This window comes from Aulonocara stuartgranti, assembly GCF_965226115.1.
Source record: "Aulonocara stuartgranti genome assembly, chromosome: 22".
Lineage (NCBI taxonomy): Eukaryota > Metazoa > Chordata > Actinopteri > Cichliformes > Cichlidae > Aulonocara > Aulonocara stuartgranti.
In genome coordinates this window covers 17,091,085-17,104,787 of record NC_138957.1, presented here as the reverse complement: position 1 = coordinate 17,104,787, position 13,703 = coordinate 17,091,085, and the positions used below count along the sequence as shown (strand labels likewise).

The 13,703-nt window shown below is 40.9% G+C and overlaps 1 protein-coding gene across 1 annotated transcript in view; it reads right to left on the bottom strand.

Moving 5' to 3' along the window:
* Nucleotides 1-9,356, bottom strand: part of cdk6 (cyclin dependent kinase 6) — a 41,370-nt gene extending 32,014 nt beyond the window's left edge. The window contains exons 1-3 of the mRNA XM_082521661.1: nt 8,647-9,356; nt 7,436-7,801; nt 1,909-2,044 (exon numbers count right to left, since the gene is read on the bottom strand). Of these exons, the coding sequence (XP_082377787.1) occupies nt 1,909-2,044; nt 7,436-7,659 (360 nt within the window). The 5' untranslated portion in view covers nt 7,660-7,801; nt 8,647-9,356. The remainder of the gene's footprint in view (nt 1-1,908; nt 2,045-7,435; nt 7,802-8,646) is intronic.
* Nucleotides 9,357-13,703: the final 4,347 nt, after the last annotated feature.

The following is a 13,703-nucleotide window of genomic DNA, read 5'->3' as shown; positions in this document are numbered from 1 at the left end:
GAGGCCTCAGCTGTTAGGAGAAAGCAGAGCCTGGGAGGGGGCTTAAGGGGTGGCCACATTGTTCAGAGCCCCAAAACGCCTCCTCAAACTTTTCCAACGTCAGATATGTCCAAGCATGGATAGCGTAGATGGTTGGACGGGTTGACATCTTATAAAACTGGCAATCCCACAAGTAAGCCTACTTCAAGTATTGTCAGGCCAGGTTTGCAGAGTTAAGAAAGCTGGCCGAAATGTAACTTCTCTGTCTTCTTTCCTTTCCAGTACAAACCACTTCCTCATCTTTTCTTGAATACTGAGCACAACAACACAGGCTTCTTAGTGGAGGTATGTACCAGTGTCCAGATGTTTCAACACGGCTTCAAATGTGAACAGACCGTTGACACATCTTCACACGTGGTCTGAGACTAAAAGAGGGGAGCACTTGTTCACTACAGTCGTATTCAGTGCAGTAGCCTCTACACTGCCACAGAAAGAATCTGAGTCATTCGGGGTTTATGATCAGTCCTTTCGTTGATTAATTCGTTGAGTCCTATGCGACAAGTGGTCAGAGATCTGCAACCATTGGTTCGGCCATTTAACAAGACAAATAAGCAACAATCTTTTGATAAAACTGCACATTTTTACTCCATCCACTGGCACTACAATTATTAAGGAGTTGTTTTTAAATTAAATTAGCTAAATTCTAACCGAGAAAAGGACCTTTCTTCCCACCCTTTACTTCCATTAAATCCCCTTGGGCTATGTCCTTATTTTCAGTTTATTAAAAAAAATAAAATATAATTAGTTAATACAGCTTCATGGGACTCAAAACAACTGACTAGCTAATAAGGATTAACCTTCTGCTGAAACGGACTCAAAAACTGAAAGTAGCTATACATAATGATTGTGAAAATTTCTGAAGCGTCGAGTTTCCAGAAAAACGCTGCAGTATTATAATATCTGCTGCAGACGTGATCGGCGCACACATCACAGAAACCACAGTCTGTATCAACTTCGGCAAAAGTCATGGGAAAGCCTCAGGTGTGATCTACCCGACTCGTCTACGCTTGCACTGCATCCCACTGACGGCGTGGCTCGACACAAAGCTTTCACAAGCGAACCCAGGCCCGGGGTGATGATCAGCGGTTGCCGTAGCACCCGAACCTCTACGTTTCAAATTTGACACTTCAAACTCTCGAGGCTCCTCTGTCTAAAAAAAAAAAAAAGAGATATACCTTTCCAATATTATTCATGACACATCAACTGACCTTGGGGTGAAACCTGATAAAGATCTTTTTTTTTTCTTTTTAAATGTTTCCCACACGAACTCCACTTTAAAAAAAAAAAAAAAAGAGACCATAACAGAGGAAAGGAGCTACTTCCGACCTTTTGGCAAAGTGTAACTGGATGCTCAGTGGATTTATTTAACAAATTTCCCTATTCAACAACTTTTAGCACACAACTTAGAGGGCTCTGTTTTCAAAGACACACATGGAAGATTTTTAAAACTGGCTCTGTGTCTGTAATATTGTGTAAAGTCGGAGAGAAGGGTGAAAATAGAGAAGGCAGGGATCCTTTAATTTGGAGCCCATCTGCCACATGTGCTGCCCCTCAGAGTGCCCCAGTAACTCTGATGTTGGAGGGAACTGCTCTGCCTTCTGGGTCTCTGGCCAAGAAAACCCACTCAGAACCATAGAAACATGGCTGTGTTCAACCAATGCTACAGCCGCAGGAGATTAACCAGGCGCTTCCTATATACACTTCAAACAGAAATAATATTTAAAATAAGCCTCCTTGGGGTTTTTTTTATTAGAATATTGTGCAATAGGCAAGCACACACACATTTATAGTGATCATTAAAATGGAAAAAAACAAAACAAACTGCATTTACATTCCACTGTAAACCTAAATTAGAACGACAGCGGTTACCTTGATGGTCTCAGGCGGTACTCCAGGGTCAGGAGCCTTTTCCAGGTAGGTGGTCAGGTCCTGATCTACATGCTCAAAGACCAGAGTGAGTTTGGTTTCTCGGTCAGTCCGAGAGACTGTGCACACATCAAACAACCTAGGATAGGAGAACAGATGGACCAGATCAATACAACTGATTGAACGGGGGTGCACTAGGCTAAGCTCACTGCTGCTACACAAGGTAAGAGTACATCTACACAACATCAAATATTGCCCACAGGCTCTTATTACTATATAGACTATAATTAATCACCTTCTATAACAGACTGTAATTTAAGATTTCAGATTCTTATGCCCCATCAGTGAAGTAGGTAGGGTACTGCATTTGTTTTAGAGTATGAACACAACAATATATTATTAATATTGTAATATAGTATTTTAAATAAGAAGTTTATGATACCAGACAACGGTGTAACTAAAGATATTATCAGCAGTGTTGGGGAGTAACGGAATACATTAACTCCTCTCTCTGTCTCTCGCTAGCAAAGTTGACCCAGACAACAAAGTAAAGCTAGTTTTTGGCTACGAGCCCGACACTGACCCGACGTATTAACTTTACTACGGTTTGGAGCCGCAGACCTGTTTTATATACGCGGGAAACAGTTTTCTATACAAGATGGCTGCAAAAAGTGCAGCTTTACCTAATGTCCACCCTACTGTTAGTCATTTTATATTAAGATTTAAAATCTAGTTGGTATTGGTATGGCAAGTATCCTTCAGTAATGGTAATAAATCACACAGCAATAGTACATTCATGTAGTTGTAAAAAGCATGATAATATATTATGTAATCCAAAGTATTCAGAATACGTTACTCTCATTGAGTAACGTAACGGAATACGTTACAAAATGCTTTCTGGGGCATGTATTCTGTAATCTGTAGTGGAATACATTTTAAAAGTAACCTTCCCAACACCTATTATCAGTAACTGATCAGGGTCATTATGATAGCTAAATGTCAGTGTGTTTCCTGCTATGACAAGTGCTAATGCAAAAGCACAACCAGTTTTCTTAAATAGATAAAAAGATAATAATTAAAATGTATTAACAACCTAGCTTTGAATAAAAATGTTGCTCATATTAAAACCAAGAAATGAATCTGTATCTACCACCATCGCCAAGTTTTAAAGAACGGGACTGCTCATGTTTTCCACTGTGTTTCATGACCTTTTCTTTTAACAACACTCAGTTGTTTTACTTTTGAAATTAAAAGGTTTTTTCCATTCTCGCTCGATGCAGAAATTGGCCTGATCAACACTTCCAGGTGTTCTTTGTCATATTTATTTCACTCAATAATGTGCCAGATGTTTTAAGTGGGTGACAGGTCTGGGCTGCATGGAAGCCAGTTTAGCACCTGGTCTCTTTCACTGAGCCACGCTGTTGTAATATGCGTAGAATGTGGTTTGTCATCATCTTGCTGAAATCAGTAGGGGTGTAACAATACTTCAAAACCACAGGTTGGTTCATACCTTGTCATTTTTGTGCCTTAAGACACAGGATCGTCCTGTTTTTGTCTTTTGAGATGGTTTAAAACACCCCTATGAAAAAAAATCCTCCAATAAAACCATCATAAAAGCTGGGATATGAACTCATAAATCTGGACCCCCGATTTATCCTATGGGACGATAACAACATCTCCAGCTACGGCCACTGCTTTTTTGCAAGCCTTTTAAAACTTTAAGACTATTGAGCCTTAAACACGAGCGCCTTGGTTTCCCAAGGCGACCAACTAAGGCCAAGCATCCAAATTATGTCAGTAGACCTGCCAAGGAAGGCTTTGATGAAAAGCTGGAAAGGAAAAAAAAAAAAATCTATCCAGTGTGTCCTCTTCAAAGAGCACGGGACTACAAGCAGCATTCCTCAACCAGCACTATGACAACTCCTGACACGCTATGGGATGTCTAGTGGAGCCTGCCTGCAAAGGCAGCATCTTTCATCGTGACAACATAGAAGACGAAAAGCGCCTTGATGGATCTCCACCGAGCACATGTTGCATTGTCATTAAGGGGGTTAATATATGCAAGAGAGCAAAAACTAAACCATTATTTTCTTTCTCTTCTTCAGTCTACGATATAGTTTTTTTAGCAAAAAAAAAAAGTTTAAATTAACAGGTTAAAGTTACATTTTAAGTGTTGCTCGTTTAAAAGATATTTTGAGTTATCCTAATATTCAGAGTTTATTTTAACTTTGAGTTGTCCTAATGGACAAGTATAAAATTATTACAAGCCCTAATTAAACTCAAAGTTTGGAAGTTTGCATTAGTTATGAAGACGGAAACTAAAAAGTAAACATTTAGTCCTGTGGAGGAAAAAGTTTTGACTTAAGCTGCCAAAAAACTGGAGATAAAAAAATAATGAAATAAGAAAAGCTCACTGGCTTCATTCATGATCGTTGCTGTACTCGTTATATTCATGAGGTACCGTATTAATCCAGTGTGAAAACATCTTACACTTTAATGCAGGCACTCATTTAACTTACCTACAGTTGTAAAAGCACAGAAAAGAAATAACTAAATCTCCCTGGAAACTTGTTTACTCCTCAGAGAGGCATCATTTGTCCTTGCCAACAACCTGGTAATCAATGGGTTTGGTCATGCTGGAGTCAGAGGAGTGAGTGAGAGGCGATTCATTCAAGGTATTAGTACTGTGCATGATGTCAGAGAATAGAAGGCGCCCTCCTTCTGAAGCACTGGGGTTAAACGCCCCTCACAGCTCGATTGTTGGCCTACAATGGAGGCTTTTAGCAGACACTGAACATATGGAATGAATAATGGGCCTCATTACAAACATCCAGGGGTTGCCTGGAGTCACACAGAAGGCCCACAATGCACTTTTCCTGGCCCTGTGCTGCTTGGCTATGCTAGTTGGCTAAACTCAAGGGTAGAGGAGTTTCTCCGATGCTTTAAAGAGCTGCTGGTTTACGTGCTTTAACAAACAAATGTTGCTGCATAATATGGAAAGCGTCTAGTGAAGCAAAGTGTATCCATCCATAAATATAACTGACCAAAGATCGTTTTAATACTTGCTTACATGTCCGTCTTCCAGTAAGGACAAACCCGCACTGTGGACCCATTAAGCGAAAGCCACAACCATTATCCTCCATTATTCATTGATACGTTGGGGAATTATTGTTAGAGTCACAAGGGCACAAGCCATGCCTCTAAAACATCCATTTAGAGCTTCCCCTTCAATCCCAAAGCACTCGATATTCAGACTAAAACAAGCACAAGGTCAGACCTTGGCTTGTGCCAGCATGTGACGCAGTATCAGAGTCCTGCTCTCTCAGTGAAAAGTCATTACAAAAACCAAAAGAAAATGGCATCTGTGTGCAAAACAGTCAGAAGGAAAACTAGAAAAATATAGCTTCTTTTGTTTTTAAATATGCAGTATTGCCAACTGGCATTGATCGTGCCAAGTGTCATACTGGAGGCCATTTGGATAGGATAGAACAGTACTGATGGGCACATGAGTTTAACTACAGAGACAGTTATGGAAACGCCAGCACATGATCTCACTAAATCAACATGGGAACAGCTTTAATGTGCGTTCACATTGATCCTACAAGTCTTAGAAACTGTACTGGGGGGATGGACACCATTCTTCTGAAAGACCTGGTGTTGTGATGATGATTATGAAGACCAGGCAAAAATCTCCAAAAGGTGTTTAGTTGGGCAAAAAGCCCAAACCCTTGGTGATCCCTGGAACCCTGCAGACAAGGGTCATCCTGGAAGGGATCACTGCCATGCTACAGAAATCACACCGAGAGAAAGTTGGTCTTTAAGGTTGATTTGTGGTCAAATTTCACTCCAAGAAGCCATGTCTCACTTATCAAATACAAACCAGTGGCTGTGGATATATCGATTTAACGAAGGATTTATACTCTGCTGTTTAAGTAATCAGTAATAGACCGTTTGTGCTTAGTCACCTAAGGAAGAGTGGCTCATCGTTTTTTCCTGGCATATCACATTGCATGCATAATTCATTAAATGTGCAATGTAGACCACAATTTCCAACCATATTAACTACTGTTCATCTAGATTTAAATGCAGGCTTGCCAACTGAGGAGTCTTTCTGATGTATTTGCAATCAGTAGCCCTACAATGAAATTGTTCAAAGTCGCTTAGATCTTTTTATCTTCTTGATGCAGAATCATAATCAGCATTACCACGCATGCCAGAACATGGCGGGATGTTTATTTGATTGTTAACTGTAAAATTCAAAACATTTGCTCTTAAACTTTTTATTTATTTCATGCTTTTATTTTGTTTGTCACATTTCTGTAGGCTCTCTAGATCAAATGTATCTCGCTGGTTGGAAAATCATGTATACCCATTTAAAAAAAACAAAAACTGAGTACATATCACATAGCACAGACCATTTTAAAGACTTCGTCCAATGAAAATCGTTACATGCACACGTGTTAACATGTGATTATGGTGTTGTTGACTACTCCCCTTTCGTCATGAGTGCATAAGCAGTCAACGGCATGGCTGCGCAGGCTTGCCAGTTTCAAACACGTGGATTCAGATTGCCAGGGTTTCACATACCTAACAGAGTCATCTTAAATAGGAAAATTAAGCGTTTCTGTTTAGCTTCTGTTGTAACAGTTAAAGAAAAAAAAAAAGGTAACTGCTGGTTAAGCAAAACAATTGACTGAGAAATGTTACAACAATCCTCACCTAGTAGGCAACGTAATGTCACGTGGAAACTTAAAGGTTTCACTGAATGCAATGTCTTGTATCAAGTAATCCTGGGATGAGAAATATTTTGAGTGTTCTTAAGAGTATGGATTTCTAAGCAGGTAATTTCAGTTTTGTTTTGTCTTTTTGAAGATATCAGTATTTTTATAAATATTCCAAAATGTGAAAGGAGGTCCGAATGTTGAACGGCTACATTGTATGTCCGATGGAACCTCACATGTCTTCACCATTCCTAATATCAAAGGGATCTTGACCAAGCACCCCTAAACACATAAGCATGCAGGTCTCGCTTCATTCTGCAAGTCAGCGATAATAGAGGCTAGGGTAGTGGAAAACCACCGCTTCCGAAGGATGCTGCTGCATCTTATCTATAGATGAAGATTTGCACACATGAAATATGCATGAGGTGACAAATGTGACTGGTGCCAACCAATCAAGATAAACCGGGGCGGGCTTTTGAACTAAACAGGAAGTTGAGAATGCACAGGTGTGCGCCTAAAACCTGCTGATAGTGACAGCCTCCAGTGTGTTGTTGTGGAGCCTGTGTTGCCTGCAGGAAACTAAAAGGGCCACCAGCTTCAGACAAGTCTGCAAGCAGGCTTTGCCACCAAAGGTCATATGAGCCATCACAGCTGCCACAAGAGACCATCAAAAAGGAAGTAATGTATACTTAGTCTCATATGCATATTTCTTTCACCTCCACCACCACGATCCCCCCACCCCTCCCCTCCATCCTGTCTCTTAAACATAAAGCAGGTTGGTTCCCCACCTCCGCTCACCCCTCACTTACCTGACAACATTGGGGTGCTCAAAGGCTTCAAGCTGCCTCAGCACCGCCACCTCGCGGATGGTGGAGAGCGGCATGCCTTCTTCCTCCGTCTGGACACGAACTCTTTTTAGGGCAACAAAGCGTCCCCCGTTCTTCAAATCTCTCGCCTTGTACACTTTCCCGTAGGCGCCTTCTCCAATCTCGGCCACAGGCTCATACTGAGTACCAACACTTTCTTTGTCCATTTTTGCAGAATTTCCCCCCCCCCCACCCCCTTCTTCTTCTTCTTCTCTTGTTGAAAATATTGCGGGGAATCCCGGGCGAGGATGACGAGCCAGACTCTCTTACAAAGGCATTTTCAGAGAAAAAAGTTGGCACATGCAATGCCTAGATGACAGGGAGACACAGATGGGGGAAGACACCATCTTTGTCAGATTTGGTCAAAGAGTGCTCCAGGTAGGCAATAAAAAGACTGTCATGATGTTTTATTCCGACTATCAAAATGAAAAAAAAAAGAAAAGAACCGCTGCGTCCCAAGTTCCACTCCTCCTCCTATTACGCACTGCAGCTCATGTCCTCCTACCTCTAACATAAAACTAATGTGAAAAATAATTAAAATTAATCCCAGTTAACCCCTTTCAAGGCTTGCTTTGCATCCAATAATTTGTCTCGTGCAATCAATAATTCACCCCGCATGCGGTGTTGCTCATGTAATCTTCGCACGAGCTGTCTCGGGTTTTTTAAAAAAAATTATTTGTTATCACAACATGCAAAAATGACCATATATTTCACCCGCTTCTTCGTTTTACGCCAGCAACAAGATCAAACTAGCAGCCCTCCCTGTGCTGATTTGTCAAAGTTTCTCTTTGAGGACACCCAAACTTGCGAGCACGTGGCTGCATTGTCTAAACTTCCTACAGCAACAATCCATTTAAAACCCCTTAAATGTCGCTTTCCGAGCCCGAAACGGTTCGAAATGTGTGAAACGACACCGCATCCGAGTTTCAAGTGTGTTTTCATTAGCCTGGGTGGCTTTCCCGAATTTTTTTCCAATTTATTTTGTGCGTGGACGCAAAGTGTGCCAAATAATGGCTTACATTCTAATAAATCGGGGAATTGATCATGTCACCGTTTAAAACCTCATTGGGTTGCAAAGCAAGCATTGTCAGGCTCATAAAGACACTTTGTTTTGCACAAATATCTGCATAAATATGCCCACTTTCAGCGTTTACCTTGTTTTATGTTGTCAATACAACGTCGCAACGTCGGCATGCCCGGTATAACGCTGAGGACGCTTTCGTGTGTCGGATAAAAACTGCTCCGTCAAATGCATCCCTGTCCACTTTCCTCCATGCCGGGGCCACACAGGTAGTTGACGGTGCAGGCTCTAACCCCCCATCCCCTCAGACTACACCAGCCCAGGCAGACACCAAAATCGAGCGGAGGAGGAGGTGGCGGCGGTGGTGGTGGGCCGTACGCAAACTTGCGCGCACACACTCTCACTTCAAGTTTGTGTGTGGAGGGGAGGGGGTGTATGATTGGGGAGGGGGGGGGGTCATAGGACAAAGGCAAACGCGTGATATAGCCCTCCAGAACCACGCTCTTCTTTGGATTTTCTCCTTTCTTTCTTTCTTCGTTTTTTTTCTTCTTCCATATATCCGCGGATAGGCCTATGCAACTGCAGCCTCGCTCGCCTTGTGTGAGCTCCGTCTCTGCCTGGCTTTCCCACGCCGGCTGAATGTGGCCTGACCCCCTTCAGAGAGGTTTGACACGGAGCGGGGACATTTCCGCATTCCTCCCCGACTACAAAGGCACACCGCCTCCTTTTGCTCTCCCTCGGCCTCCTCGGTGCTTTACCATTCATAGTCCTCTCCGCGGGTTTTGTCTCCTGTGTCAAAACCGGGAGCACGCAGAGATCGGGGAGGGGAGAGAGGAGGTTTGTTAGATGGACGGCCACACTATCTCCCTCAAAACTATTGAGGAGCTCCTGCGGCAACAATGCACCAGCAAGAATGCAATGTGACAAGCTCGCCCTAGATGAGCCGGAGGGGTCAGGTTCAAGGCCCGGTGGCTTGATCTGTGGCAGGGGGAACCCCCCTCTGCTCCGGTGGTCGTTTGCAAGGCATAACTAATGAACCTGTTTGTTTATTTATTTTAGAAGTTGGACATTTCTACAGAGTATCAGCTTCATCTTCACATCAGGATGAACCTCTGATTTATTTCACCTAAAAGGAGACGTTAAGAAAAATCTACAAATCCGTTTTTATGCATTAAAAGAATTATTATTAAGTTTTTTCTGATCTTAAAATTGTACCAGCATCTTCAGAAAGATTTGTAAGTCAATCAGCAAATTGTAGAATTTATCATTAGTTACTGCTTTATTTGAGATTCATGTTAGTCCCCGTTTTTTCTGACATCTGAATATTTTCTTAAAAAAATAAATAAAAATACATTTGTACAGATAAATGTATATATTTATCTTTTATAATTAAATATTAGTAGAGCTAAGTTTATTTTCATCTTCAAAACTTATTTATAGTGAATACATATAAATCAATAATATTAAGAAAATTTAAAGAAACCACTAAAAACAAATTTTAAAAACAAGAAGTAGTTTCAAGCTTTAAAAGCTATAAATTTGACAATTATTATGGTAAATTTCCTCTTTTTTTAACTCTCGTGCTTAAATATTTAAATTAGTTTCAAATTCCAACAATTTCATGTAAATGATCAAATTTTTACTTTTTTGTATGAAAGAGTCAAAAATGTATTGTTTTGCTTTTTTCCTTCTACTTCTGGACAAAGTTTAGATGTGACAGCACTTGATGTCAGATTGTCCCAATGAATAGCCAATTACAGGCTTGTAAGTAAGCCCCCCCATGATCATGCTTTCATTGGAACCCATGTTTTCAGAGAGTCATAGATGATCACAAGAAGGTCATTATCCCGGTGCTATGATTTTCATGCAAACTTGTCTTCCATGCTGTTTGCAGAGTTCCCCGATTCCCTGTGAAAAGGTAAAACTTTGGGGGGGATAATGACATGGAAGTATCTATGTCAATCTCCCTCCGCCCAGCCTTGTACGCAACCCCACATTTAAATAATTTGCATCACAAAAAACGCACAGTGCCGACAGAGTGTCCCAGACCAATTACTGTAAATGGGGACGTTTACATTTTTTCATCATCATTGTTCGTGTGAAATCAGCTCTGAGAGCCATCGCCCAGATTGAATACATTAGCAAACATACTTCTGATCTGGCTGGAAAACAAACCAACTAGATATGTTGACTGCAGTATAGAGATGAGAGAGTGACACAAACCTCAAACGTTCACACACACAAACACACTTTCTGAAACTGTAACCGTGTAACTCCACGACTTCTACAAATTACTCAATAGCTAATTCATAAAGTTCCCAAGCTTGTTTTGTTTTTGTTTTTTTCTCATGCAGGAACTGTCAATGACAGGATGGTCCAATTAAGAACATCCTCCTTTGGGACTAGCACGATCGGAATTTGATCTGATTTGATGTTTAATGCATGTATGAATACACGTACTTTTTCATAAAAATAAGAAATTGGAAAAAAGATTGGCCAAGGATTTCATTTATGCTAACTTTCGCCACACTCAGTTTAGCTGCTCTTATATAGAGACATCTTTAAACACTCTAATTTTCTGAATTTATTATTAAGACTTTATTATGAAAAAATTAAATTTCCCCTCCTTTTTCAAAATAAAACCAGTGGCAGTGTACAGGATTCTGATACACGCTTGCTAATCTTAATTTACAGAAAACAATGTGGATGATACTCATTTTTAAAAATTTCTCCAATTTCTCATTTTTAATAGTTTTTTTAAATAAAGGCGTTCATGCTGTGTTAATCAGAATAACCACAGTTTCCTTCAGAAAAACTAGAAAACTCAAAAAGGATTATTTTTCATTATAAGTAAATGTTCTGCATTCAAAATTCTACTTTAATTTAAAGTTTAGTAGTTGCGACACTAAATTGCACTCAAATATTTGTAGTTGTGTAGTAAAATGATATTCTGTAACAAAAGAAAAAAAATACCTATAAGGGTCTTATTCTGTGTGAAAATATTAGGCATTTAACAATATTTGGCTGTTGCTATTTTCTATGATGAGCCTACATTCGGCATCATAGGGTTGCAGATTTTTTTGAACTTCCCTATTTTATGAAATATTAGATAATTTAGGGAAGTTAACTAGGAAGTTTTGGGGGATGTTGCTAACACTCACAAGAAAACCAGACAAAAGGCAGCATGCATTTGCTGTAAAGGATTTTTTTTAAGACAAAAAGCCTGAAACCACCAGTTTCATCTCTGAGAATGTGTAACTATTAAGAAACTGAGTTTATGCTGAAGCAAAGCCAAACACCCGAGCTTGCTTTTCATCTCAATTTTCCTGAGAATTTACATTTGGCATTCGTATCGTGGAGGAATGTTTCTTAACAGAGCCACTCCTTTCATGTTCTTGAAAACAAGAACAACAACAAAAAAGTTTGGGGATTTAGCAAGTAAAATTCCTTATTACCGTACCATTGTGCGACCCTATTTATTGACAGGTTCGCACAATTGTTACGAAAGGTTGTCGGGACATTTTCTCAGGTATGAACAGCTGGCAGCTTTGTCTGTCTGTGATAACACAGTGTGAGAGGTTTGGGGCAGGACTGCTGAATCAGGAAAAGGTGAAACCAAACAAGGAATCAAGTATCAGGCAGGCTCTGTTAAACTTTCTAATAACTCCTGGTAAATTATCTATAAAGGTATACGGCTTTTCCCCCTCTTAAACTCATTAAAGGGTTCAACTAAAATGAAAAAGAATAAAAAAGGAAATGTACAGGACATTAAAAAAAGCTTAAAGGATTAAGTCAGCAAAACACTCCAGTGGGTCCCCCTGTAGGTTAATCACTGCAAGCAGTTGCTTTTAGATTACTTTTATAAAAAAGATTAAAAAATATATACGTATTTAAAATCTGTATTAGTTACATTTGGATTAAGAGGAAAAAAAGAGAAAACGTCAAAAGAGAAGACAAATCATTTATTAACTGTCATGAAGAAGAAGAAACCCAGAACACGGCCTTAATTGAAACCAGTTCACACTGCAATTTGAAGTCGATTTGAAGTAGTCATACCAAACTGCTGCTTTAAGCGCCCCAACAAGGCCATTTCTATCTTTCACTCTGACTCTAAAACGTAAAAGAGAATGCAGTATGTTTGTGTGCGTGCGTGTGTGTGTGTGTATGTGTGTGTGTGTCCGCACGGCAGCTGCTGATCAGCCTAGCCAAGAGAGAATTACGGCCCTCCCGTGGGGGAAGAGAGAGGGGCCAACAAGGGACAGGTGACTCCTAGTCTCTCCCAGATCTCCTTACACCCACCCACCCATCCACACACACACACACACACACACACACACACACACACACACACACACACACACACACACACAGAGGGAGAGATTGATTGTGGGCTGGTCTACCACATCCCACTATAACAGAGGGGGATGTCCATATCACAAGGCAGGGGGTACAGTAAAATTTAGCCTTTAGGCAAACAGCTGTCTCACCTGGGGAGAAAGCTGATATGATGTGTGATATCGGATGCCTTTCTAAGCCCTCAGTCCCATTGTTGGGATTTACAAGCATCACTTAGTCTGCAGTTTTGAACCAGCCGTCAGCAGCTTGATATTTAAGTGACATTTTGAGCGTGAAGACAGAGGCTGGCGTGATGCGAGCAGACAATCCGACTCTGTTCTGCGTCTCTGACTTGATTTCCTTTCTCTCGTCCAACCAGTGTTAAGTCCAGAGTGTTTGGTAGAACTAAAGCTCCTTCTCTCTTCTTCCCCTGTCCTCCTCTTCTCCCCGCCACCGGCCCCCAGACACAAGCCTCTTTCTGTTGGGGCATCCCCATGGCAACCAAGCCACTAACTTGAGGAGACGACATAAAAACCTGCTCTTTTAGGGGACACAGGGACACCTGCTACCTCCGCCGTTGGGGAGGGCCTGGGCCTGGACGCAGAGCCACGTGCAGACACAATCACATACAAATTCATGTGGTCACAAACGCGCACACATTTCCGCACAAACATAAACAGAGGGTCAGTGTGACATTCAAATGAGGCCTCAAGCTAGCATCTGCTCCCCTTTGGACGCTAATCTATCTTCCAATAACATTTCAGGTTGTTTTGGTGGCTTTTATATGTTATGGTAAAAGGAAAAAAAGAAAGAGTTCAATGGAAACAAAAGGCTGATTGTTAGTTTTAGTCTACA